We start from the raw sequence: 24008 nt of genomic DNA, 5'->3' as shown, positions 1-24008 counted from the left end.
CATTCCCTAAAGATGACGGTGAAGCTTTACTATGGAACAGAGCGGTCAAGCGAACATGGTCCTCTACCACATGTCAATCGGCAGGTTTCGGTGAGAAAATTGTGGTAATAAGTCGGCTCTTACCGTAGACATGAGCAGAGCTTGCGTCGTTGTGCACCTGTCAAAGAGGCAGCTGTGGACTCTCTTGCCTCCTCCGACCAGCCGCCTTCGAACGTGGGATGCTTCCACCGTGGAGGGGGTAAAAAAAAAATCTCAGTCCGGCCCCAACGGCTGCCCTCACTTCGTCTCATCGAGAAACGCAGCTTCCCTCAGAGACACTGGCGGTCACCACACCCCTCTGACTTTCAGGTACGACTTTATAATCTCACTAAAACACTAGTAACACAATAAGCAGATAAGGGATTTTCCCGAATTGTCCTAGTAAATGTGTCTAATAACATCTGAATCGCTCCCACTGCCCTGTCTTTTTTTTCTTTTTCTTTCTAGTCCTTCACTCTCACTTTCCACATCCACCAATCTTTCATCCTTGCTCAAATTAATGGGGAAATCGTCGCTTTCTCGGTCCGAATCGCTCTCGCTGCTGGTGGCCATGATTGCAAACAATGTTCAGATGTGAGGAGCTCCACAACCCGTGACGTCACGCGCACATCGTCTGCTACTTCCGCTACAGGCAAGGCTTTTTTATTAGCGACTAAAAGCTGCGAACTTTATCGCCGATGTTCTCTACTAAATCCTTTCAGCGAAAATATTTGGAAATGATGAAGTATGACACATAGAATGGAGCTGCTATCCCCGTTTAAATAAGAACATCTCATTTCAGTAGGCCTTTAATCCATACAGAATATTATAGTAGGCTCCAACATGTTTTTATTTTGTCTTTAGAATGTATGTCGGAGCCAATAAAACACAACCCTTGCCTGCTTTACACGTCTCAAACCCCCGGACGACTCCAAAAAGCCAACAGCAAATTAAAAAGTGCAAAAAGTCAAGCTTGGACGTTGACATAAGTCAGGAAGGAGGCTTTGTTGTCCTCCGCCCCTTTGATGCCAGGCTGTGATCACACCTGGAACGCTGCCTCCTCCACGTTGGCAACAAGACAGAAGAAAGGTGTGCCCTATGGTCACATGTTGCATGGAATGTCACACAAAAACAGTGAAAAGCTTAAAAGATTTGACACCGGCACATTATAAAGCATCTCTACCAGGCCTGGGCAGTTATTTTCACTCGGGGGCCACATTTAGAGAAAAATCTATTTTTAGGAACACTAATACAAAACCTCACAATAATGTCTGATTGAATGCTAAAAACATTATGAGAGACTGCCTTAAAAAACGGAATGGAATTTTTACATTTTTCTATGAAGGATAAAAGACTGGAAATTGACAAAATATGAAGGTCACGCCCACTTTCCATCCACATATTTTACAATCAAGCGAAACGCAACAAAAATGCAACAAACACTGAAAAATGAACGCGAAGGGCACAAAATAAACCAACTACAATTTGATACCGTATTTCCTTGAATTGCCACCAGGTATATAATATAGTATGTGCCTGCCTAAAATTTCCACCGGGTCAAACTCGTCACGTCACAAATGACACTTCACCTGTCATCATTTTCAAAATGGAGGAGGCTGATTTCAATCATTTGAAATCGCATAAAGGGAAGAAGATTAAGAGCTATTCAGTAGGATTTAAGGTCCAAGCTATTGAATATGCTAAAAAGAACAGTAAGCAGCTATGTTTTATTAATATACCGTAGCTGCGTGTGTCAAATATGAGTCATTGAATGACTCCCGCCTCCTGGTGGTAGAGGGCGCTAGTGATCCTTCTTGCGACTACTCGGCTGCAGAAGAAGTGACAACAAGCAGCGATCGTTTGTTTTTTCCTCTCGCTTGCACTTTTAACATGGAGGATTACATATCTAAAATAAAACTGTTTTCTAAACTGGACTTTCAATGGAAGCAGGAGGTAATAAAGGAAGATCTCCATCGAGACAGAGAGACTTTTAAAACTGAAGAAAGATAAGGAAGACTTCTATAAACAAGTTATTGATGCTTTTGATCAGAAGGAGCTGCGCATGGACTTCATTTATAAGTAAAGGTAAGACCATAATAATGTTTTTTTAATTAAATGTGCTTTTCATGATGGTATCCTTACATCACACTCAAATTTATAAGCACAGTAAATTTAATGCATGCCTTTGGTAAGTGCCGGAGTGAGAAAGGGTTTAAAAATAATTAGCACCCCGGCGGCAATTCAAGGAAATACGTTATATCTGATATTTGCTGAATTTCCCCCAGGAATCAATAAAGTACTTTCTTTTCTATTCTATTTATCACACTCCCCGCCCACACTACTTGATGCCTCGTCTGAGCTGACTTACATTACCATAGTAACTAATTAGATGATCATAGTAACTAATTAGATGACCATAGTAACTAATTAGATGATCATAGTAACTAATTAGATGAGCAAAATAACTAATTAGATGACCATAGTAACTAATTAGATGACCATAGTAACTAATTAGATGATCATAGTAACTAATTAGATGACCATAATAACTAAATAGATGACCATAATAACTCATTAGATGAGCATAGTAACTAATTAGATGAGCAAAATAACTAATTAGATGACCATAGTAACTAATTAGATGACCATAGTAACTAATTAGATGATCATAGTAACTAATTAGATGACCATAGTAACTAATTAGATGATCATAGTAACTAATTAGATGACCATAATAACTAAATAGATGACCATAATAACTCATTAGATGAGCATAGTAACTAATTAGATGAGCAAAATAACTAATTAGATGACCATAGTAACTAATTAGATGACCATAGTAACTAATTAGATGATCATAGTAACTAATTAGATGAGCAAAATAACTAATTAGATGACCATAGTAACTAATTAGATGAGCATAGTAACTAATTAGATGACCATAGTAACTAATTAGATGAGCAAAATAACTAATTAGATGACCATAGTAACTAATTAGATGAGCATAGTAACTAATTAGATGAGCAAAATAACTAATTAGATGACCATAGTAACTAATTAGATGACCATAGTAACTAATTAGATGAGCATAGTAACTAATTAGATGAGCAAAATAACTAATTAGATGACCATAGTAACTAATTAGATGACCATAGTAACTAGTTAGATGATTATAGTAACTAATTAGATGACCACAGTAACTAGTTAAATAAGCATAGTAACTAATTAGATGACCATAGTAACTAGTTAAATAAGCATAGTAACTCATTAGATGACCATAGTAACTAGTTAAATGAGCATAGTAACTCATTAGATGACCATAGTAACTAATTAGATGAGCATAGTAACTAATTAGATGAGCATAGTAACTAATTAGATGAGCATAGTAACTAGTTAGATGACCATAGTAACTAATTAGATGACCATAGTAACTAATTAGATGACCATAGTAACTAATTAGATGACCATAGTAACTAGTTACATGAGCATACTAATTAGATGACCATAGTAACTAGTTAGATGATTATAGTAACTAATTAGATGACCACAGTAACTAGTTAAATAAGCATAGTAACTAATTAGATGAGCATAGTAACTAATTAGATGATCATAGTAACTAATTAGATGATCATAGTAACTAATTAGATGACCATAGTAACTAATTAGATGACCATAGTAACTAATTAGATGATCATAGTAACTAGTATATCCTGCAAAAGTGCAGATTCCAAGCATGTAAAGACTTAGTCTAGTAGAAGACTTACATTCATTATAAAAGATGAGTGTACATCATAATAGCAGCTAGACTTTACATCTTAATTATCTAAAATAATGATTTGAGAACGTCCAGCAGGCCTCATGTGACCCCGGTCTTAGTTTGTCCAGGTCTGGTGTCTGGCATGCGTCATGAAGGAGGTTGCCAAGTAGACTCCCAGACCACACATTAGGTACACCTGCACTCAAAAAGATGATAATGCTCACCTGGTTAGCAGGTTAAAGGGCGGCTATTCAAGTTAATACAATACTTACAGCATGTATATAAAACTTTGATGGAGCTTTTTACAGTGACTCTTACTTGCTCAATTGTTAGCTGACTTTTGCTAGCATTTATTTAGGAGTTCACAATGCATTAAAGAAGGTAAAACATTTGTATTCTTGTGTCCCATAAGGATTGTGAATGATAGGCAAAATTCCCCCCAAAAAGTGCAGTTTTCCTTTCAGGAGAAACATCTCAATGCCTTTTTTTAGCCTAGGGTCTGGCAACCCAGTCTTTTACTTGGACATTTCCAGCTCATCGCTCTAAATCAGGGGTCACCAACACACCAGGTGGCCCGTGAGGAACACATGAGTCGCCCGCTGGCCTGTTCTAAAAATAGCTCAAGTGAAGTGAATTATATTTATATAGCGCTTTTTCTCTAGTGACTCAAAGCGCTTTACATAGTGAAACCCAATATCTAAGTAACAATTAAAGCAGTGTGGGTGGCACTGGGAGCAGGTGGGTAAAGTGTCCTGCCCAAGGACACAACGGCAGTGACTAGGATGGCGGCAGCGGGGATCAAACCTACAACCCTCAAGTTGCTGGCACGGCCACTCTACCAACCGAGTTATACCGCCTCAAATAGCAGCACTTACCAGTGAGCCGCCTCTATTTTTTAAATTGTATTTATTTACTAGCAAGCTGGTCTCGCTTTGCTGGACATTTTTAATTCTAAGAGAGACAAAACTCAAAAAGAAATTGAAAATCCAAGAAAATATTTTAAAGACTTGGTCTTCACTTTTTGAATTTTTTTTACTTTGCTTCTTATAACTTTCAGAAAGATAATTTTAGAGAAAAAATACCTTTAAAATGATATTTAGGATTTTTAAACACATATACCTTTTTACCTTTTAAATTCCTTCCTCTTCTTTCCTGACAATTTAAATCAATGTTCAAGTTAATTTATTTTTTTATTGTAAAGAATAATAAATACATTTTAATTTAATTCTTCATTTTAGCTTCTGTTTTTTCCGAAGAATATTTGTGAAATATTTCTTCAAACTTATTATGATTAAAATTCCCAAAAATTATTCTGGCAAATCTAGAAAATCTGTAGAATCAAATTTAAATCTTATTTCAAATTCTTTTCAATTTCTTTTGAAATTTTTGTTCTGGAAAATCTAGAAGAAATAATGATTTGTCTTTGTTAGAAATATAGCTTGGTCCAATTTGTTATATATTCTAACAAAGTGCAGATTGGATTTTAACCTATTTAAAACATGTCATCAAAAATATATATTTATTGTGAGAAATCATTAAGATGATCAGTGTTTCCAGAGATAAATATCATTAATTATTAATAATAACAGAGTTTAAGGTAAATTAAGCAAATTGGCTATTTCTGGCAATTTATTGAAGTGTGTATCAAACTGGTAGCCCTTGGCATTAATCAGTACCCAAGAAGTAGCTCTTGCTTTCAAACAGGTTGGTGACCCCTGCTCTAAATGGAAAAAGTGTGTGGCTATCATTCAAACAACAACATTCTGGCAACTGACCTTCCCGTTTCTGATGGTAGAATTGACCGTGGTTTTACAGGGCCCGGGTTCACTTGGGCCCCAAGCAGAATAAAAAAGTTGACAAATAGAAAATGTAATAACGGAGCTATTAAATACTACAAAAATAAGAGTGTGCTGGAATAAACTTGTTGAAATAATAGACTGTAAAATGATACATCTGATCCACTTGTATTGTGAAGAGTAGAACATAAAGAGAAGGGGACTAAGGATAGAACCGTGTGGAACCCCTCAGATGAACTGCAGTGTACAGGTGCTCCTAATTAGACAATTCTCCTGACAAAGGCATCCGAGTGCAAGTAAATCCACGGCGCAGGTGTACCTAAAGAGGCCAGCGGTGAGTGGGCTTTGGCGTTGGAAGGCAGGACATACTTGCGCGTGTAAACATGGACTAAGTGAGGACAAAAACCCCAAGGAGGGGTTTTTGTTGTTTTTTTAACCCTTTCCCCCTTACACGTGTTGCTCGTAGTTGATGTGGCGTGTGATGAAGAAGAAGCCCGTCCGGCGTGTTCCAAGATCCCAGGGGCGTCTTTATCGGGATAAAAGACAAGGCCGCGCCCACTTTTAGTCCTTCTTCCTTTCCTGCTCGTCCTCGGCCTGGTGCCCCGGGAAGGCGTGCTGGTACAGATGCCTGTGGTTGGCCGCTACGTTGTACAGCTTGTGGAGCGCCTGCGGGGGCAGAGGTCAGAGGTCAAGGTGGAGGTGAGCTACGTTGAAGGTGAGCGACGGTGCACGGTGGTTTACCTCGTTGGTGTTCCCCTGCAGGCGCACAGAAGGGAAACAAACACAGGAAGTGAGTACATGTCTCTGGAACAGGAAGTAGGCTCACATGACTTGTTTACAACTCTTCACCTGCGGGGCGAAAAAGTTTTGAGGCATATACCCGCAAAATGAAGTGGGCGACTTGTCCATGGTGTACACCGCCTTCCGCCCCAATGCAGCTGAGATGGGCTCCAGCACCCCCCCGACACCCCGAAAGGGACAAGCAGTAGAAAATGGAAAATTTCGCATTTCAGCAATCACACATTGCTCCCAAAATTGCATATCCTAATAATTAGGGACCGGTGTCCTTTTGGGAAAGAGGACCCTATTGAATTTCTAAGGTTTTATTATTATTATACCGCCGCCTCTTTGAGCTGTAATTTGACCCCCTTAACATGCTTCAAAACTCACCAAGGACTGGCGAAAATTGTGATCTAATAAAAAAATAAAAATAAAATAAAAACTGCGCTCTAGCGCCCCTTAGGAAGAAAACACAGACAAAACTGTCTGTAACGTCCTGTAGGAACGTCGTACAAACATGAAACAAAAACCACTACGTAGGTCTCAGCTAGACCTATATTTCATACACTCACACCCCTCGGTGAAAATCAACAGGAAGTTTGCTATTCGCACTTCAATACAAAAGTTGGCTAAAAAATGTCGCTTTTTTTCAAACATTGTCTCCTCTGAGGCCGTTTGTCGTTTTGGCTTCAAACTACCACAGGAGAGAGATTGAACCCATCTGATGAAATAGTTTTAATCACTGCTACGGTTTTGATTTTATCAGCTTTCAAAGAACCGCTGCGCTGAAAACCATTTCAAAGATGGCCGCCGTGCGCAGTCACAATGAGGGAGACATTTTTTTTCTTCTTTTTTTTCCATAGCGTCTGCTGCTGTTGCGCACGCACCAACATTCATGGGGGAGGGGCTGTGATCGTCTATACCAAGATGGCTGCCAGGTGCTGTAGCTAAGCCAGGTTGGATCCAAGGTAAGAGCTGTACGCTGTTTTTCTCTTGTGGTTTAGCTAAAAAAATTGTTTGCTAACAATTAATAAATCACCTTTGTTCGGTAGTTAATCATATTCCAGAGATACTACATAAACTATCAATTGTTCATTAGTTGTGCTTCGCCCTCGTGTGAAATATTTGTTAAGATGGCTGCCGGCTAGCTAACGCTTCCCCGGACTTGGGTCGCGGGGGCAGCAGCCAAAGTAGTACCGTCCATTTCTGCTTGCAGCTTTAATTAATGTTGTTGTTGTTCCGTCTTCCCTTAATTTATCAAATAGAATAAAAAATGCAGGAAAACATCAGAGCAGGTCTTTGATTTACTCGCGGGAAAATAGCTTCAAAAAATGACTGATATTTATTTACATGAACAAAAACTATCTCCAGGCTGACTTCCATCCATCCATTCATTTTCTACCGCTTGTCCTTTTCGGGGTCGCGGTCAAATAAAATAAAGTAAATTAGGTACATTTTAGTGACATTCACTCCTTCAACAAACAAGCAACCAGCTGTCATCATTTCTTCCTCACAGGAAGTGTCCCCTGACTGGAATGATTAAAGATATATAAAAACAATATAATAAAAAACTACACTGACTAGCGTTAACAAGGTGCATTTTGACTTTGGGAATGGTGGAAAGCTAGCATGATAGAAGTCACACTGGACTGACCATACGTCCTCTTTTCCCCTGACATGTCCTCGTTTGCGGGGCTGTCTGGGCGGGGTTTCTTAAATGCCTCAAATGTCAGGGATGCTTGTATTTTTAATGTAGGTATAGGGTTAAGAGGGGTTAAAAACAAAAATAGTGAAGGTGTGCGCACGCAGCAACATTTGTGAGTGCGGGTCAGAGACAGAGGGAGCGAGGGTGTGGTTTCAGTGTTAATCAAGGCATACTTGGTCAACAGCCATACAGGTCACACTGAGGGTGGCCGTATAAACAACGCCAACACTGCTACCACATTGTGAACCCACACCAAACAAGAATGACTAACACATTTCGGGACAACATCTGCACCGTAACACAACAGAACAAATAACCAGAACCCCTTGCAGCACTAACTCTTACGGGACGCTACAATATACATAATTAGCTTAGAAAAAGCTAGCATGCTAACATTAAACATGCGTGAAGTAACAACATACAGTATGTCATTCTGAGGCGTACACGTACCTGTAAAATGTGCTAAAAAGATAGCATGTTATTGCAAGCAATTTACTTCCATCAGCAAAGAGAATTTTGACTTTGGATCAATTGAAATGAGCTTAAAAAAGATAGGATGCTAACAAATTTTACTTAAGAGGGGTTTCCTGCAAACTGAACTAAACAAATGCTAGCATGCTAACAGTTAACATGTGTAAGGTAACAACATATTTGACCCTGAGGTGTTCATCTGCAATATCAGTTAAAAAGCTAGCATGTTAATCCTAGGAAGTGACGAACGTTAAGCTGCATTTTGACTTTGGAATGGTGGAAATTAGCCGAAGAAAGCTAGCATGTTAACCAACAGTTAGCATGTTAACCATCACAACATATTTGACTGTAAGGTGTATACCTGCAAAATGAGCTAAAATAGGCTAGTATGCTAACAGTTAACATATGAAGTAACAACAAATGTGACTCTGAGGTGCATACTTACAAAATGAGCTAAACAAACACTAGCATGCTAACAGTTAACATGCAAGAAGTGACATATTCAAATCTGAGATGTATACTTCCGTTATCACTTAAAAAGCCATCATGTTAAAGCTCGGAAGTGACTTAAAGTAACAATAGAGTGGAAAAAGAAGTTGCCTTTATATTGAAACTGTTATGGAATATAGTCGATTTTTTTGCAAATAAACATAATCAAAATAGTATCAATCTCACGGAGATTCTTGAGCCATTTTGAGAGATACTGAGAAAGCCAGTCACGTGATTCGTGACGCAGGAGGAACCACAGATCCCTTCCCCATCAACAACAATGCTTATCAAGCAGACTATGTGAGGGCCAACAACAATTACTTTGGGAAAAAATTATGAACCAGAACCTTATATTTTTGAGCCCGAGCACAAAGAGGATGAGCAGACTGCTACTAAATTGGAGTCCACACTACGCATAAACAAATGGAACAGATTGTTTGGTTCACAGTTGATGGGCGCGTAACTGACCTGGTCCCACAGCGCTCCCGCCACCTGGTCGATGACGGCGCCCAGCTCCCTGTACTCGCCCGAGTAGCGAATGTAGGCCCAGGTGCAGAGCGTGATGAGCGCCAGGCCCAGGACCATGTTGCACAGGCTGGCGATGACGTCCACGCCCACGAAGCCCGTGATGCCCGCCGCCACGTACATGATGAAGATGACCACGAAGAGGGTGGCCGGCGTGCGGGCGGCGTGGAAAATGTTTTTGGAGTCATTGTGCTTGATGTACTGGACAAACACCTCGTCCACCTCGCCTTCCAGCTGCTGCAGGTAGCGGCGGCTGAACTCCTCGCCGCCCATCTTCTTCACGCCCCGGAACACCTGCAGCGCCTCCTCGCGGATGACGGCGTGGCGGGCTTGCAGCTCGCTGGGCGCCAGGAAGGGTCGGTCTCCGCCACACACCTGGTAGACACCAGCAAACGTTCATACAAGACCTTTTCAGACGACCTCCCGGACTTGGACCCACCTGCTCCATTTTCTTGTTGTACAGATCTCTGGCGGCCGCCACGGCTGCCAGGTTGTTGGCCTCGGCTGTCGCCTGACAGGAAATACATCAGCTCATCTCTCCACGCCATCTTAACGCCCGACTCTACGTTACCTGCAGCATGGACTTGGGATGCGGCAGCTCTTCGCCCTGGTAGATCTTGATGTAGGCCTGAGAAGCAGAAACAAGAAGGTTTTAAAGGCCTACTGACATGAGATGTTCTTATTTAAACGGGGATAGCAGGTCCATTCTATGTGTCATACTTGATCATTTCGTGATATTGCCATATTTTTGCTGAAAGGATTTAGTAGAGAACATCGACGATAAAGGTCGCTAATAAAAAAGCCTTGCCTGTACCGGAAGTAGCAGACGATGTGCGCGTGACGTCACGGGTTGTGGAGCTCCTCACATCTGAACATTGTTTACAATCATGGCCACCAGCAGCGGGAGCGATTCGGACCGAGAAAGCGACGATTTCCCCATTAATTTGAGCGAGGATGAAAGATTTGTGGATGTGGAAAGTGAGAGTGAAACACTAGAGTAAAAAAAAAAAAAAAAAAAAAAAGGCGAAGGCAGGGGGAGCGATTCAGATGTTTTTAGTCACATTTAGTAGGATAATTCTGGAAAATCCCTTATCTGCTTATTGTGTTACTAGTGTTTTAGTGAGATTATATGGTACCTGAAAGTCGGAGGGGTGTGGCCACGGGTGTGGTGGCCGCCAGTGTCTCTGAGGGAAGCCACGTTTCTCTACGAGGCGAAACGAAGGCAGCCGTTGGGGCAAGGCTGAGCTTTTCTTTCCCCTCCTCTGCGGTGGACGCATCCCACGTTCGGGGGCGGCCGGTCGGAGGAGGCAAGAGAGTCCAAAGCTGCCGCTTTGACAGCTGCACAAGGAACGACGCAAGCTATCCACTCATGTCTACGGTAAGAGCCGACTTATTACCACAATTTTCTCACCGAAACCTGCCGTTTGACATGTGGTAGGGAACCGTGTTCGCTCTGTTCCATATTAAAGCTTCACCATCATCTTTCGGGAATACAAACAAGGAAACACCGGCTGTGTTTGTGTTGCTAAAAGCGGCCGCAATACACCGCTTCCCACCTACATCTTTCTTCTTTGTCGTCTCCATTATTCATTGAACAAATTGCGAAAGATTCAGCAACACAGATGTCCACAATACTGTGTAATTATGAGATTAAAGCAGACAACTTTCGGCCGTGATCGGTGCTGGAAGAAAATGTCTGCTACAATCCGTGACGTCACACGCACGCGTCATCATTCCGCAACGTTTTCAACAGGACACCTCGCGGAAATTTAAATTTGAAATTTAGTAAACTAAAGCGGCCGTATTGGCATGTGTTGCAATGTTAATATTTCATCATTGATATATAAACTATCAGACTGTGTGGTCGCTAGTAGTGGCTTTCAGTAGGCCTTTAAGGCCGTAGACCAGAACCAGGTTTCGGCACTTTCCCACCTTGAAGTACTCCAGCAGGCCTCGACAGGTGATTTTGCTTCCGTTGATCTCTTTCACGTCGATGTTGCCAGGACCGAGCAGCCACGGGACCAAAAGATTCAGGTTGCCGATGAAATCGTCGTCGATCTCTGGAACAACATATAATAATAATAATAATAACTACCATATTTTTCGGACTATAAGTACACTTAAAATTCTTTTATTTGATCAAAAATCGCCTTATAACCCTATGCGCCTAACGTACGTATTAACTCTGGTTGCGCTTACCGACCTTGAATTAATTTTATTTGGTACAAGATGTAGTGATAAGTGTGACCAGTAAATGGCAGTCACACAAAATAAATTTGTGTGGACTGCAGGTTGACGCCTGTTCAATAAATTATGTTAGCAAGTACAGGTTAGCAAGTAACATCATAATATTGATGTTTCGTGGTTACACAATTTGGAAAAAAAGTTAGCATGTTAACTGTGAGCATGTGTCAAGTACCAAGTTGTATATGACTATAGGGTTAACAGTTACAAAATGTGTCAACAAACGTGAGCATGCTGACAGTGAGCATATGTTAAGTACCAAAGGTATGTGACTCTGGGGTGAACTGTCATTAAAATTGCCCAAAATAACACATGATAATAATAACTACCATATTTTTTTACTATAAGAAGCTTAAAGTCCTTTTATTTTCTCAAAAATTGATGGTGCGCCTTATAACCCGATGCGCCGAATGTATGTACTAACTCTGGTTGCGCTGACCGACCTAGTTTGGACTGCAGGTTGACGCCTGTTCAATAAATTATGTTAGCAAGTACAGGTTAGCAAGCAACACCAAAATTTTGATGTTTCATCGAACATTACTCACAGCGCGAAAAAATCTGTTATAATGTTTTAGTACGACTTTGGTAAGCTACAAAGCCGCAACGCTTGATGGATTGTCGGCGCATTACGTACTGTGCTTTAATATACAGCTATTATGGAGTGTGTGTGTGTGAGGACCCCAAAATGGCTCTTTTTGAAGTTATTTTCTTTCGCAATATTTTGCAAAACCAACTTTTCCTATTTATTGGTACCTGCTGATGTGCGTCTCTCCATGAGCCTCAAGAGGTAGTCACCTGAAATGCTTTTCACTTCACAGGTGTGCTTGAAGCTCACAGAGAGAATGCCAAGAGTGTGCAAAGTAGTAATCGGAGCATAGGGTGGTTATTTTGAAGAAACTAGAATGTAAAACATGTTTTCTGTTGTTTCAACTTTTTTTGTGAAGTACAAAACTCCACATGTGTTCATTCATAGTTTTGATGCCTTTAGTGACAATAAAGAAAACCCATTGAATGAGGTGTGTCCCAACTTTTGGCCTTTACTGTAAATCCGATATCCAAAAAAGCTTTCGTAATAAAGACACAAGTTAACCTCTATATATTTCCTCCAGAAAAGATTATTGATGTGTTCCATATTTTCTCTTTCAGCTTGCCTTGACAAGGCCCAAAGAGGTGTACCGTACCCTTAATTCGTCCGTCAAAGTGCGGGTTGGTGGCCACCTTAAGGCCCGGGTGAGGCATCAGGAAGCAGGAGATGTTGGTGAAACACGAGTGGATGTGTTTGCGCACATTCTGCAGCTCCTCATGCTGGTTCTCTGAGATCTAAAGGCAACGGACAAAAAAAAACACTTTTAAAAGGTTCTAACCTTCTGCTTCCCGCCTGAAAGGTTGGTTGCGCTCACTGACCTTCAGTCTCTTTTCCAGGAACTTCATGCCTCCTTCCTGCCCGTATGGAAACTCGTACGGGAAACTCCAGTCTCGGATGAGGAATATCATGGACTGACGAAGACAAGTCAGCATGTCATTGCACAAGACACTGCCAAGCCATGGGTGAGCAAATCATGCAAAATACCTGAAACGGTTTGAGAAAAGTCTCCTCCATCGCGAGTCGGCCATACTCGGTGAACAGCTGGGGTAAAGTCACGTGACATCTTGTCGTCAGGAGAATTGCACAAAATAGCTCACATTTTATAAAGTATGATAGAAATGCATTGGCCTTGCAATGCAAAAGGAGGCGGTATACTTCCAGGAGCTCATAAAGTCTCACTGCTGCCACCTCAGGTACAAAGTGGTACTACAGCAGGACACAGTCTGGGTTAGCTTGTTTCTGTTAAGTCATTTTTAGCTGAAGAACTAGATCAAATGTATTGAAATAAAATAAATAACTAGAGGAACTCAATTAAATATTCTGTTGGTATGTTGGTATGTATGTTGTACCGTTGGGAACTGGAATTGAAACGAGGAACCGGGATGATGAGAATTCAAACAATGCCAGACCGGCTCACTGGTTTTTTATGACACTAAATACACTTTTTTAAATGTGTTTTAATCACGAGTAATCACTGATTATTACACACTTGCATTATTTAAATTCACTTTAAAAAAACAAGATTGATTTTTCAGTGTGCGGCCCTCAGTGGAAAAAGTTTGGAAACCCCTGCTTTAATAGAAGACAACAGTGATTGTCAAACTGTAAAACGTGAACCTCTAATGGTAGGCGGGCTCATTCCAGTAGTACGCTAAGTAATCAATTAAATATTCAAACACAGTGTTACTGTTCTAAATTTCTGTAATGTTATGGTGGCCAGAATATGACTTACCGTATTTCCTTGAATTGCCGCCGGGGGGCTAATTATTTCAAAACCTCTTCTCACTCCGGCGCTTACCAAAGGCATGCTTTAAATTTAGGCCTGCGCTTATAAATTTGAGTGTGATGTAAGGATACCATCATGAAAAGCATATTTAATAAAAAAAACGTTATTATGGTCTTACCTTTACGTATAAATGAAGTCCATGCGCAGCTCTTTCTGATCAAAAGCATCGATAACTTGTTTATAGAATTCTTCCTTATCTTTCTTCAGTTTTAAAAGTCTCTCTGTCTCGATGGAGATCTTCCTTTATTACCTCCTGCTTCGATTGAAAGTCCAGTTTAGAAAACTGTTTTATTTTAGATATGTAATCCTCCATGTTAAAAGTGCAAGCGAGAGGTAAAAATAAACGCTCACTCTTGCTGCTTGTTGTCACTTCTTCTGCAGCCGAGTAGTCGCAAGAAGGATCACTAGCGCCCTCTACCACCAGGAGGCGGGAGTCATTTAATGACTCATATTTGACACACGCAGCTACAGTATATTAATAAAACATAGCTGCTTACTGTTCTTTTTTAGCATATTCAATAGCTTGGACCTTAAATCCTACTGAATAGCTCTTAATCTTCTTCCCTTTATGCGATTTCAAATGATTGAAATCAGTCTTCTCCATTTTGAAAATGATGACAGGTGAAGTGTCACTCGTGACGTGACGAGTTTGACCCGGCGGAAATTCTAGGCATATGCTAATTATTTAGCGAAACGAGTTTGACAAGGCGGAAATTGTAGACATGCGCTACTAAAAATAATATTTTGCAAAACGAGTTTGACCCGGCGTTAATCCTGAGCCGGCGGTAATGCTAAGCATGCGCTAAATATTTTGCAAAACGAGTTTGACCCGGCAGTAATTCTAGGCATGAGCATACTATATACCCGGCGGCAATTCAAGGAAATACGGTACTTTGTAGATTCATATCTTTATGCCATTTATCATGTATTTTATTCATTATTGCATACACTTGCACTTTGTCCAGCGGTTATTTTTAAAGTGTTCTACCTGCAGGTGCTGAAGGTCGTCTTCCTGGACGTTCTGTGAGATGTTGTAAACCTAAACAAAAGTCATTGTGAGTATGAGTATAGAAAATGATGACATGCTCCCGTGTTTTACCTGCATGGAACTGATCATGGTGCTCAGGGCGAAGACGGTGGCCGAGTCCCTGAGTGTGGACTGGCTGTCAAAGGTGCCCTGTGTGTCCATCAGCAAGACTGCCACCTGTGCCGTCGTCGTGACGATAAATGTGACGTGGGTGAGCATTCTTCCTTTTTCTCCGCATCAATATGTAAAAACAACAACAGCAACACAGATTTGACCTTTGTTCCATCAGGCCGGTCCACCAGGAAGACCTCGCTCCAGATCTGGATCCCGGTGGTCTCCCTCTCTGAGCCCCCCCTCCAGGAGAAGCCGGTCAGAGGCTCGTCAGCCAGGCCTAGCCAGTCCTCACGCGCCTGAACAACGTGAGGTGTAGTCTGGTTAGGTTTATTCTGGGCGTCAAGTAGCCTTGAAGTACCTTCATGGTTGGACTACAACTGGAGGTACCTACATGGTTGTACTACAACTGAATGTACCTACATGGTTGTACTACAACTGAATGTACCTACATGGTTGTACTAGAACTGGAGGTACCTACATGGTTGTATGAAAACTGGAGGCACCTACATGGTTGTACTAGAACTGAAGGTACCTACATGGTTGTGCTAGAACTGAAGGTACCTACATGGTTGTGCTAGACCTGGAGGTACCTACATGGTTGTGCTAGACCTGGAGGTACCTACATGGTTGTGCTAGAACTGGAGGTACCTACATGGTTGTACTACAACTGGAGGTACCTACATGGTTGTACTAGACTGAAGGTACCTACATGGTTGTACTTGAACTGAATGTACCTACATGGTTGTACTAGACTGAAGGAACATACATGGTTGTACTAGAACTGAAGGTACCTACATGGTTGTACTTGAACTGAATGTACCTACATGGTTGTACTAGTCCTGAATGTACCTACATGGTTGTATTAGAACTGGAGGTACCTACATGGTTGTACTAGAACTGAAGGTACCTACATGGTTGTACTAGAACTGGATGTACCTACATGGTTGTATTAGAACTGGAGGTACCTACATGGTTGTGCTAGAACTGGAGGTACCTACATGGTTGTGCTAGAACTGGAGGTACCTACATGGTTGTACTAGAACTGGAGGTACCTACATGGCTGTACTAGAACTGGAGGTACCTACATGGTTGTGCTAGAACTGAAGGTACCTACATGGTTGTGCTAGACCTGAAGGTACCTACATGGTTGTGCTAGACCTGGAGGTACCTACATGGCTGTGCTAGACCTGGAGGTACCTACATGGTTGTACTAGAACTGGAGGTACCTACATGGTTGTGCTAGAACTGGAGGTACCTACATGGTTGTACTTGAACTGAATGTACCTACATGGTTGTACTAGACTGAAGGTACATACATGGTTGTACTAGAACTGAAGGTACCTACATGGTTGTGCTAGACCTGGAGGTACCTACATGGTTGTGCTAGAACTGGAGGTACCTACATGGTTGTACTACAACTGGAGGTACCTACATGGTTGTACTAGACTGAAGGTACCTACATGGTTGTACTTGAACTGAATGTACCTACATGGTTGTACTAGACTGAAGGTACATACATGGTTGTACTAGAACTGAAGGTACCTACATGGTTGTACTAGAACTGAAGGTACCTACATGGTTGTACTTGAACTGAATGTACCTACATGGTTGTACTTGAACTGAATGTACCTACATGGTTGTATTAGAACTGGAGGTACCTACATGGTTGTACTAGAACTGAAGGTACCTACATGGTTGTACTAGAACTGGATGTACCTACATGGTTGTATTAGAACTGGATGTACCTACATGGTTGTGCTAGAACTGGAGGTACCTACATGGTTGTGCTAGAACTGGAGGTACCTACATGGTTGTACTAGAACTGGAGGTACCTACATGGCTGTATTAGAACTGAAGGTACCTACATGGTTGTACTTGAACTGAATGTACCTACATGGTTGTATTAGAACTGGAGGTACCTACATGGTTGTACTAGAACTGAAGGTACCTACATGGTTGTACTAGAACTGGATGTACCTACATGGTTGTATTAGAACTGGATGTACCTACATGGTTGTGCTAGAACTGGAGGTACCTACATGGTTGTACTAGAACTGAAGGTACCTACATGGCTGTACTAGAACTGAAGGTACCTACATGGTTGTATGAAAACTGAAGGTACCTACATGGTTGTACTGGACTGAAAGTACCTACATGGTTGTACTAGAACTGAAGGTACCTACATGGTTGTATTAGAACTGAAGGTACCTACATGGTTGTATTAGAACTGGATGTACCTACATGGTTGTACTAGAACTGAAGGTACCTACATGGTTGTATTACAACTGAAGGTACCTACATGGTTGTACTAGACCTGAAGGTACCTACATGGTTGTACTAGAACTTAAGGTACCTACATGGTTGTATTAGAACTGGAGGTACCCACATGGTTGTACTAGAAATGAAGGTACCTACATGGTTGAACTAGAACTGAAGGTACCTACATGGTTGTACTAGAACCGAAGGTACCTACATGGTTGTACTAGAACTGAAGGTACCTACATGGTTGTACATGTAGCGCAGCATGAAGTCCATGAGGAAGGACTTCCCCTTCCGGAAGGCTCCCGCCACAGAGATGGCCACCACCTCGCGGTCTCGGACCTCCTCCGCCAGCAGGATGCGACTCAGCGCCGCCTCGTCCAGCTCGAAGGTGTGGTCGTCTTTGACCAGCAGGACCTGGATGGGCCGCGCCCGCCCATCTGACTCTTCCTCCTCCGAACTCCAGTCGTAGACGTTCTTGTCGCCGAGAGACCCTGCCGTGACGGGAAAATCTTCATTATTGTCCGAAAAGAAGTAGGAAGAAGCAGAGCTTAATTATATCCTACCAGTTTTTGACACATTTGTTTGCGGACAGCCATGACTTAAAGCAAAATTAGCCAAGAAAAGCTAGCCTCCTAATATTAGAATGCTAACTATTGAGTTGAGGACACCCATGACTTAAAACAAATGTTGTAAAAAGCTAGCCTGCTAATATTAGAATGCTAAGGATTGTGTCGCAGATACCCGTGACTTAAAACAAAATTATCAAAAAAGCTAGCCTGCTAATAATACAAAACCCGTTTCCATATGAGTTGGGAAATTGTGTTAGATGTAGGGGTGTAACGGTACACAAAAATTTCAATTCGGTACGTACCTCGGTTTAGAGGTTCGGTTCATTTTCGGTACAGTAAGAAAACAACAAAATATAAATTTTTGGGTTATTTATGTAACAAATTTGTAAACAATGGCTTTATCCTTTTAACATTGGGAAGACTATAATAATTCTGCCCACGTTAATCCACATTAAACTGCCTCAAGTTGTTGCTTTGATGAAATAAAATGACAAAAACTTTATTCTACATATACAAAGTGCAACATTTAACAGTTTCAAGTCAACTCATCATGCTTAATTTATTACAGCCTTTGGGAAGCTTGTAGTTTACTTTTATTATACACACACACACACACACACACACACACACACAGCAAAATGAGCTAACGTAACGCTAAAAGCTAATTAGCCTTCACCTCAACCCAGAACTATGAGCGAGCTGAGCTGCAGTTTAAGTTTCTAGGGGGTCAACGGGCTCATAGTGATGTTTGTAATAGTTGTGGCTGGGAAGTGTTTTATAATTTAGTGAGTGTACGATGTCAGCTGCTAAACTGCTAAACACATATAGCACTGACTCCATGCTTTCTGAATACGCACTTCTGATTGGCTTTGTATGTAACCAATCAGATGGTTGTGTGGGCGGGACAATGCTGGGTGCTCACTGCTCGGACAGAGGCAGAAAGCAGAGCAGCTTGTTAAGACTTTAGTTTACAAACTCGTTCAATACACCCTCATACCGAACCGAAACGGTTCAATACAAATACAAGTACCGTTACACCCCTAGTTAGATGTAAATATAAACGGAATACAATGATTTGCAAATCATTGTATTCCGTTTATATTTACATGTAAACTCCACACAAAAAGATCCCGAGCCTGGGATTGAACCCACGACTGCTGGACCTTAATATTGTGAGGCAGACGCACTAACCCATCCTCCAGCGTGAAGCCCCACTTTGGACACCCATGACTTAATTAAAACAACAATGGACATTTACACCTTGGACACCCATGACTTAATTAAAACAACAATGGACATTCACACTTTGGACACCCATGACTTAATTAAAACAATGGACATTCACACTTTGGACACCCATGACTTAATTAAAACAACAATGGACATTCACACTTTGGACACCCATGACTTAATTAAAACAACAATGGACATTCACACTTTGGACACCCATGACTTAAATAAAACAATGGACATTCACACTTTGGACAGCCATGACTTAACTAAAACAACAATGGACATTCACACTTTGGACACCCATGACTTAATAAAAACAACAACAATGGACATTCACACTTTGGACACCCATGACTTAATTAAAACAACAATGGACATTCACACTTTGGACACCCATGACTTAATTAAAACAACAATGGACATTCACACTTTGGACACCCATGACTTAATTAAAACAACAATGGACATTCACACTTTGGACACCCATTACTTAATTAAAACAAGAATGGACATTCACACTTTGGACACCCATTACTTAATTAAAACAACAATGGACATTCACACTTTGGACACCCATGACTTATTTAAAACAACAACGGACATTCACACTTTAGACAGCCATGACTTAATTAAAACAACAATGGACATTCACACTTTGGACACCCATGACTTAATTAAAACAACAATGGACATTCACACTTTGGACACCCATGACTTAATTAAAACAACAATGGACATTCACACTTTGGACACCCATGACTTAATTAAAACAACAATGGACATTCACACTTTGGACACCCATGACTTAATAAAAACAACAATGGACATTCACACTTTGGACACCCATGACTTAATTAAAACAACAATGGACATTCACACTTTGGACACCCATGACTTAATTAAAACAACAATGGACATTCACACTTTGGACACCCATGACTTAATAAAAACAACAATGGACATTCACACTTTGGACACCCATGACTTAATTAAAACAACAATGGACCTTCACACTTTGGACACCCATTACTTAATTAAAACAACAATGGACATTCACACTTTGGACACCCATGACTTAATTAAAACAACAATGGACATTCACACTTTGGACACCCATGACTTAATTAAAACAACAATGGACATTCACACTTTGGACACCCATGACTTAATTAAAACAACAATGGACATTCACACTTTGGACACCCATGACTTAATTAAAACAACAATGGACATTCACACCTTGGACACCCATTACTTAATTAAAACAACAATGGACATTCACACTTTGGACACCCATGACTTAATTAAAACAAGAATGGACATTCACACTTTGGACACCCATGACTTAATAAAAACAACAATGGACATTCACACTTTGGACACCCATGACTTAATTAAAACAACAATGGACATTCACACTTTGGACACCCATTACTTAATTAAAACAACAATGGACATTCACACTTTGGACACCCATGACTTAATTAAAACAACAATAGACATTCACACTTTGGACACCCATGACTTAATTAAAACAACACCAATGGACATTCACACTTTGGACACCCATGACTTAATTAAAACAATGGACATTCACACTTTGGACACCCATGACTTAAAACAACAATGGACATTCACACTTTGGACACCCATGACTTAATTAAAACAACAATGGACATTCACACTTTGGACACCCATGACTTAATTAAAAAACAATGGACATTCACACTTTGGACACCCATGACTTAATTAAAAAACAATGGACATTCACACTTTGGACACCCATGACTTAAAACAACAATGGACATTCACACTTTGGACACCCATGACTTAATTAAAACAACAATGGACATTCACACTTTGGACACCCATGACTTAATTAAAACAACAATGGACATTCACACTTTGGACACCCATGACTTAATTAAAACAACAATGGACATTCACACTTTGGACACCCATGACTTAATTAAAACAACAATGGACATTCACACTTTGGACACCCATGACTTAATTAAAACAACAATGGACATTCACACTTTGGACACCCATGACTTAAAACAACAATGGACATTCACACTTTGGACACCCATGACTTAATTAAAACAACAATGGACATTCACACTTTGGACACCCATGACTTAATAAAAACAACAACAATGGACATCGACAAAAAGGGCGGGCTCCCAACCTGCCTGTGGCGGCCATTTTCGCCGGTGACAGCCGCAGGTGTGAGAGTCTTTAACGTCACTCCCAACGACAACCGCTTTGCTGCGTCGGCTTTTAGAAGCTTATTTATTCCACAGCCACGACGCGGGAGGCCAAAGCGCACCTGTGACAGATGCGGTGTGAATAATTCAAGCAGCGAGGGGGACGACGAGGCCGCGCCCAGACGCTCCCATCATGGCCGCGTTAAGTAGGTCAGACCTTCTTCTTCTTACCTTACGTCCTTTCACCTTTTAAACATCGCAGACGACGCCATCGCCCTCAAAGAGGTCGCATCATCACCGCCGCAACGTTACATAAATCACCGACGGCACCAAAAGTCATTTCCCGCCGCACCGAAGTGGCGGGCATCGGCATCACGTGACACGAAGACGGGGAAAAAAAAAAAAACATGGCGATGGAGGCTCGCAACAAGCGTGGAGAAATGACGTGTTTGGAATTAAAGGTGATATACGTACACTCACCCCAGCTGTCTCTGTCTTTGCGGTGTTTCGCCATGGCGCACCTGCAGGAAAACCAACAAGAATCCCTCTGGTTTTGTTTGTGTCCCCCTGCTGAGTGCACCGCCCTAGTCGGCAGTCATGTGCGGAGGAGGATGGTGGAGATGATGATGATGATGATGATGTCTTCTGGAGGAAATCTTCCCCGGCGATGCTCGCGTTGCAGGAGGAGGAGGAGGGTGGAGGCGAGGCTGCCCACCAGGGGGCGCTCTTGTCTTTTAAAGTAAACGCTGCATAACTGTGTGAATACTTCAAAGCAGGGCTCATCAACCTGATTAATGCCAAGGGCTACCAGCTTGATACACACTTAAATAATAGGCCAGAAATAGCCAATTTGCTCAATTTACCTTTAACTCTGTTATCATTAATAATTAAAGATGTTTATCTTTGTGGAAACACTGATCATCTTAATCAGGGGTGTCAAACTCAAACACAGAGCGGGCCAACATTTTAAACGGAACAAAGCTGGGTTGAACAAATTAAACTTTTAATAGGGACCCAAACAGGTTTTGCATTAAATATTGAACAAGCAAGGCTTATATAACTTTAGTGACATGCAAAATCCAGTTTCAAATAATACTATCCATCCATCCATCCATTTTCTGCCGCTTATTCCCGTTCGGGGTCGCGGGGGGCGCTGGCGCCTATCTCAGCTACAATCGGGCGGAAGGCAGGGTACACCCTGGACAAGTCGCCACCTCATCGCAGGGCCAACACAGATAGACAGACAACATTCACACTCACATTCACACACTAGGGCCAATTTAGTGTTGCCAATCAACCTATCCCCAGGTGCATGTCTTTGGAGGTGGGAGGAAGCCGGAGTACCCGGAGGGAACCCACGCATTCACGGGGAGAACATGCAAACTCCACACAGAAAGATCCCGAGCCTGGATTTGAACCCAGGACTGCAGGACCTTCGTATTGTGAGGCAGACGCACTAACCCCCCATCCATCCATCCATTTACTACCGCTTATTCCCTTTTGGGGTCGCGGGGGGTGCTGGCGCTGGCGCCTATTTCAGCTACAATCGGGCGGAAGGCGGGGTACACCCTGGCCAAGTCGCCACCTCATCACAGGGCCAACACAGATAGACAGACAACATTCACACTCACATTCACACACTAGGGCCAATTTAATGGCATATCAAATAAAATGTAAATAAAAATTCAATGCCTTTTTTTTCTATTTGCAATCCTCTGAGGTAAATATCAATTTTTTTCCCACAGGCTAATAATTTGAATTATATTTATATAGCGCTTTTTCTCTAGTGACTCAAAGCACTTTACATAGTGAAACCCAATATCTAAGTTACATTTAAAGCAGTGTGGGTGGCACTGGAAGCAGGTGGGTAAAGTGTCTTGCCCAAGGACACAACGGCAGTGACTAGGTTGGCAGAAGCGGGAATTGAACCTGCAACACTCAAGTTACTGGCACGGCCACTCTACCAACTGAGCTAAACCGCCGTAATAAATTTGAAAATAATTAACAATAATGAATGAACCAAACATTCAAGCCTTGAAGTATCCATCTTCTTCCGCTTATCCGAGGTCGGGTCGCGGGGGCAGCAGCCTAAGCAGGGAAACCCAGACTTCCCTCTCCCCAGCCACTTCGTCCAGCTCTTCCCGGGGGATCCCGACGCGTTCCCAGGTCAGCCGGGAGACATAGTCTTCCCAACGTGTCCTGGGTCTTCCCCGTGGCCTCCTACCAGCTGGACGCACCCTAAACACCTCCCGAGGGAGGCGTTCGGGTGGCATCCTGACCAGATGCCCGATCCACCTCATCTGGCTCCTCTCCATGTGGAGGAGCAGCGGCTTTACTTTGAGTTCCTCCCGGATGGCAGAGCTTCTCACCCTATCTCTAAGGGAGAGACCCGCCTCATTTGGGCCGCTTGTACCCGTGATCTTATCCTTTCGGTCA

At 41.8% G+C, this 24008-nt stretch overlaps 2 protein-coding genes across 5 annotated transcripts in view; one reads left to right on the top strand and one right to left on the bottom strand.

Moving 5' to 3' along the window:
* The window catches only part of sav1 (salvador family WW domain containing protein 1), a 47558-nt gene extending 40241 nt beyond the window's left edge, over nt 1-7317 (top strand). The window contains exon 6 of the mRNA XM_061893973.1: nt 7215-7317. Coding sequence (XP_061749957.1) covers nt 7215-7302 — 88 coding nt within the window. The 3' untranslated portion in view covers nt 7303-7317. The remainder of the gene's footprint in view (nt 1-7214) is intronic.
* Nucleotides 4890-22282, bottom strand: atl1 (atlastin GTPase 1). 4 transcript variants are annotated; one of them, XM_061893968.1, is made up of 14 exons: nt 22047-22281; nt 17801-18051; nt 15460-15594; nt 15257-15361; nt 15146-15196; nt 13356-13412; nt 13190-13282; nt 12967-13105; nt 11474-11601; nt 10113-10169; nt 9981-10052; nt 9485-9916; nt 6313-6327; nt 4890-6237 (listed from the first exon to the last, which is right to left on the bottom strand). In XM_061893968.1, exons 1-14 carry the CDS (start codon nt 22084-22086, stop codon nt 6133-6135), a joined length of 1680 nt encoding a protein of 559 aa, XP_061749952.1. In that variant the 5' UTR covers nt 22087-22281; the 3' UTR covers nt 4890-6132. The 4 variants fall into 4 exon arrangements, with proteins under 4 accessions (XP_061749952.1, XP_061749953.1, XP_061749955.1 ...); XM_061893969.1 differs by having other exon boundaries at nt 22053-22281; XM_061893971.1 differs by lacking the exon at nt 22047-22281 and adding an exon at nt 21554-21731.
* Between the last annotated feature and the right edge of the window lie 1726 nt (nt 22283-24008).

The sequence above is a fragment of the Nerophis ophidion genome, linkage group LG03, assembly GCF_033978795.1.
Source record: "Nerophis ophidion isolate RoL-2023_Sa linkage group LG03, RoL_Noph_v1.0, whole genome shotgun sequence".
In the NCBI taxonomy this organism is placed as follows: domain Eukaryota; kingdom Metazoa; phylum Chordata; class Actinopteri; order Syngnathiformes; family Syngnathidae; genus Nerophis; species Nerophis ophidion.
Note: the sequence above shows the minus strand (reverse complement) of the source record. Positions and strands in the feature narration are given on the sequence as shown.

What these genes read in the sequence shown, in the direction of transcription:
- atl1 (XM_061893968.1), bottom strand. Translation starts at nt 22,086, where the DNA reads ATGGCGAAACACCGCAAAGACAGAGACAGCTGGGGTGAGT. An exon ending in CCATGATCAGTTCCATGCAG is followed by an intron (nt 15,197 to 15,256) that starts GTAAAACACGGG and finishes ACTTTTGTTTAG; the next exon opens with GTTTACAACATCTCACAGAA. An exon ending in GCCTGCTGGAGTACTTCAAG is followed by an intron (nt 10,170 to 11,473) that starts GTGGGAAAGTGC and finishes TCTGCTTCTCAG; the next exon opens with GCCTACATCAAGATCTACCA.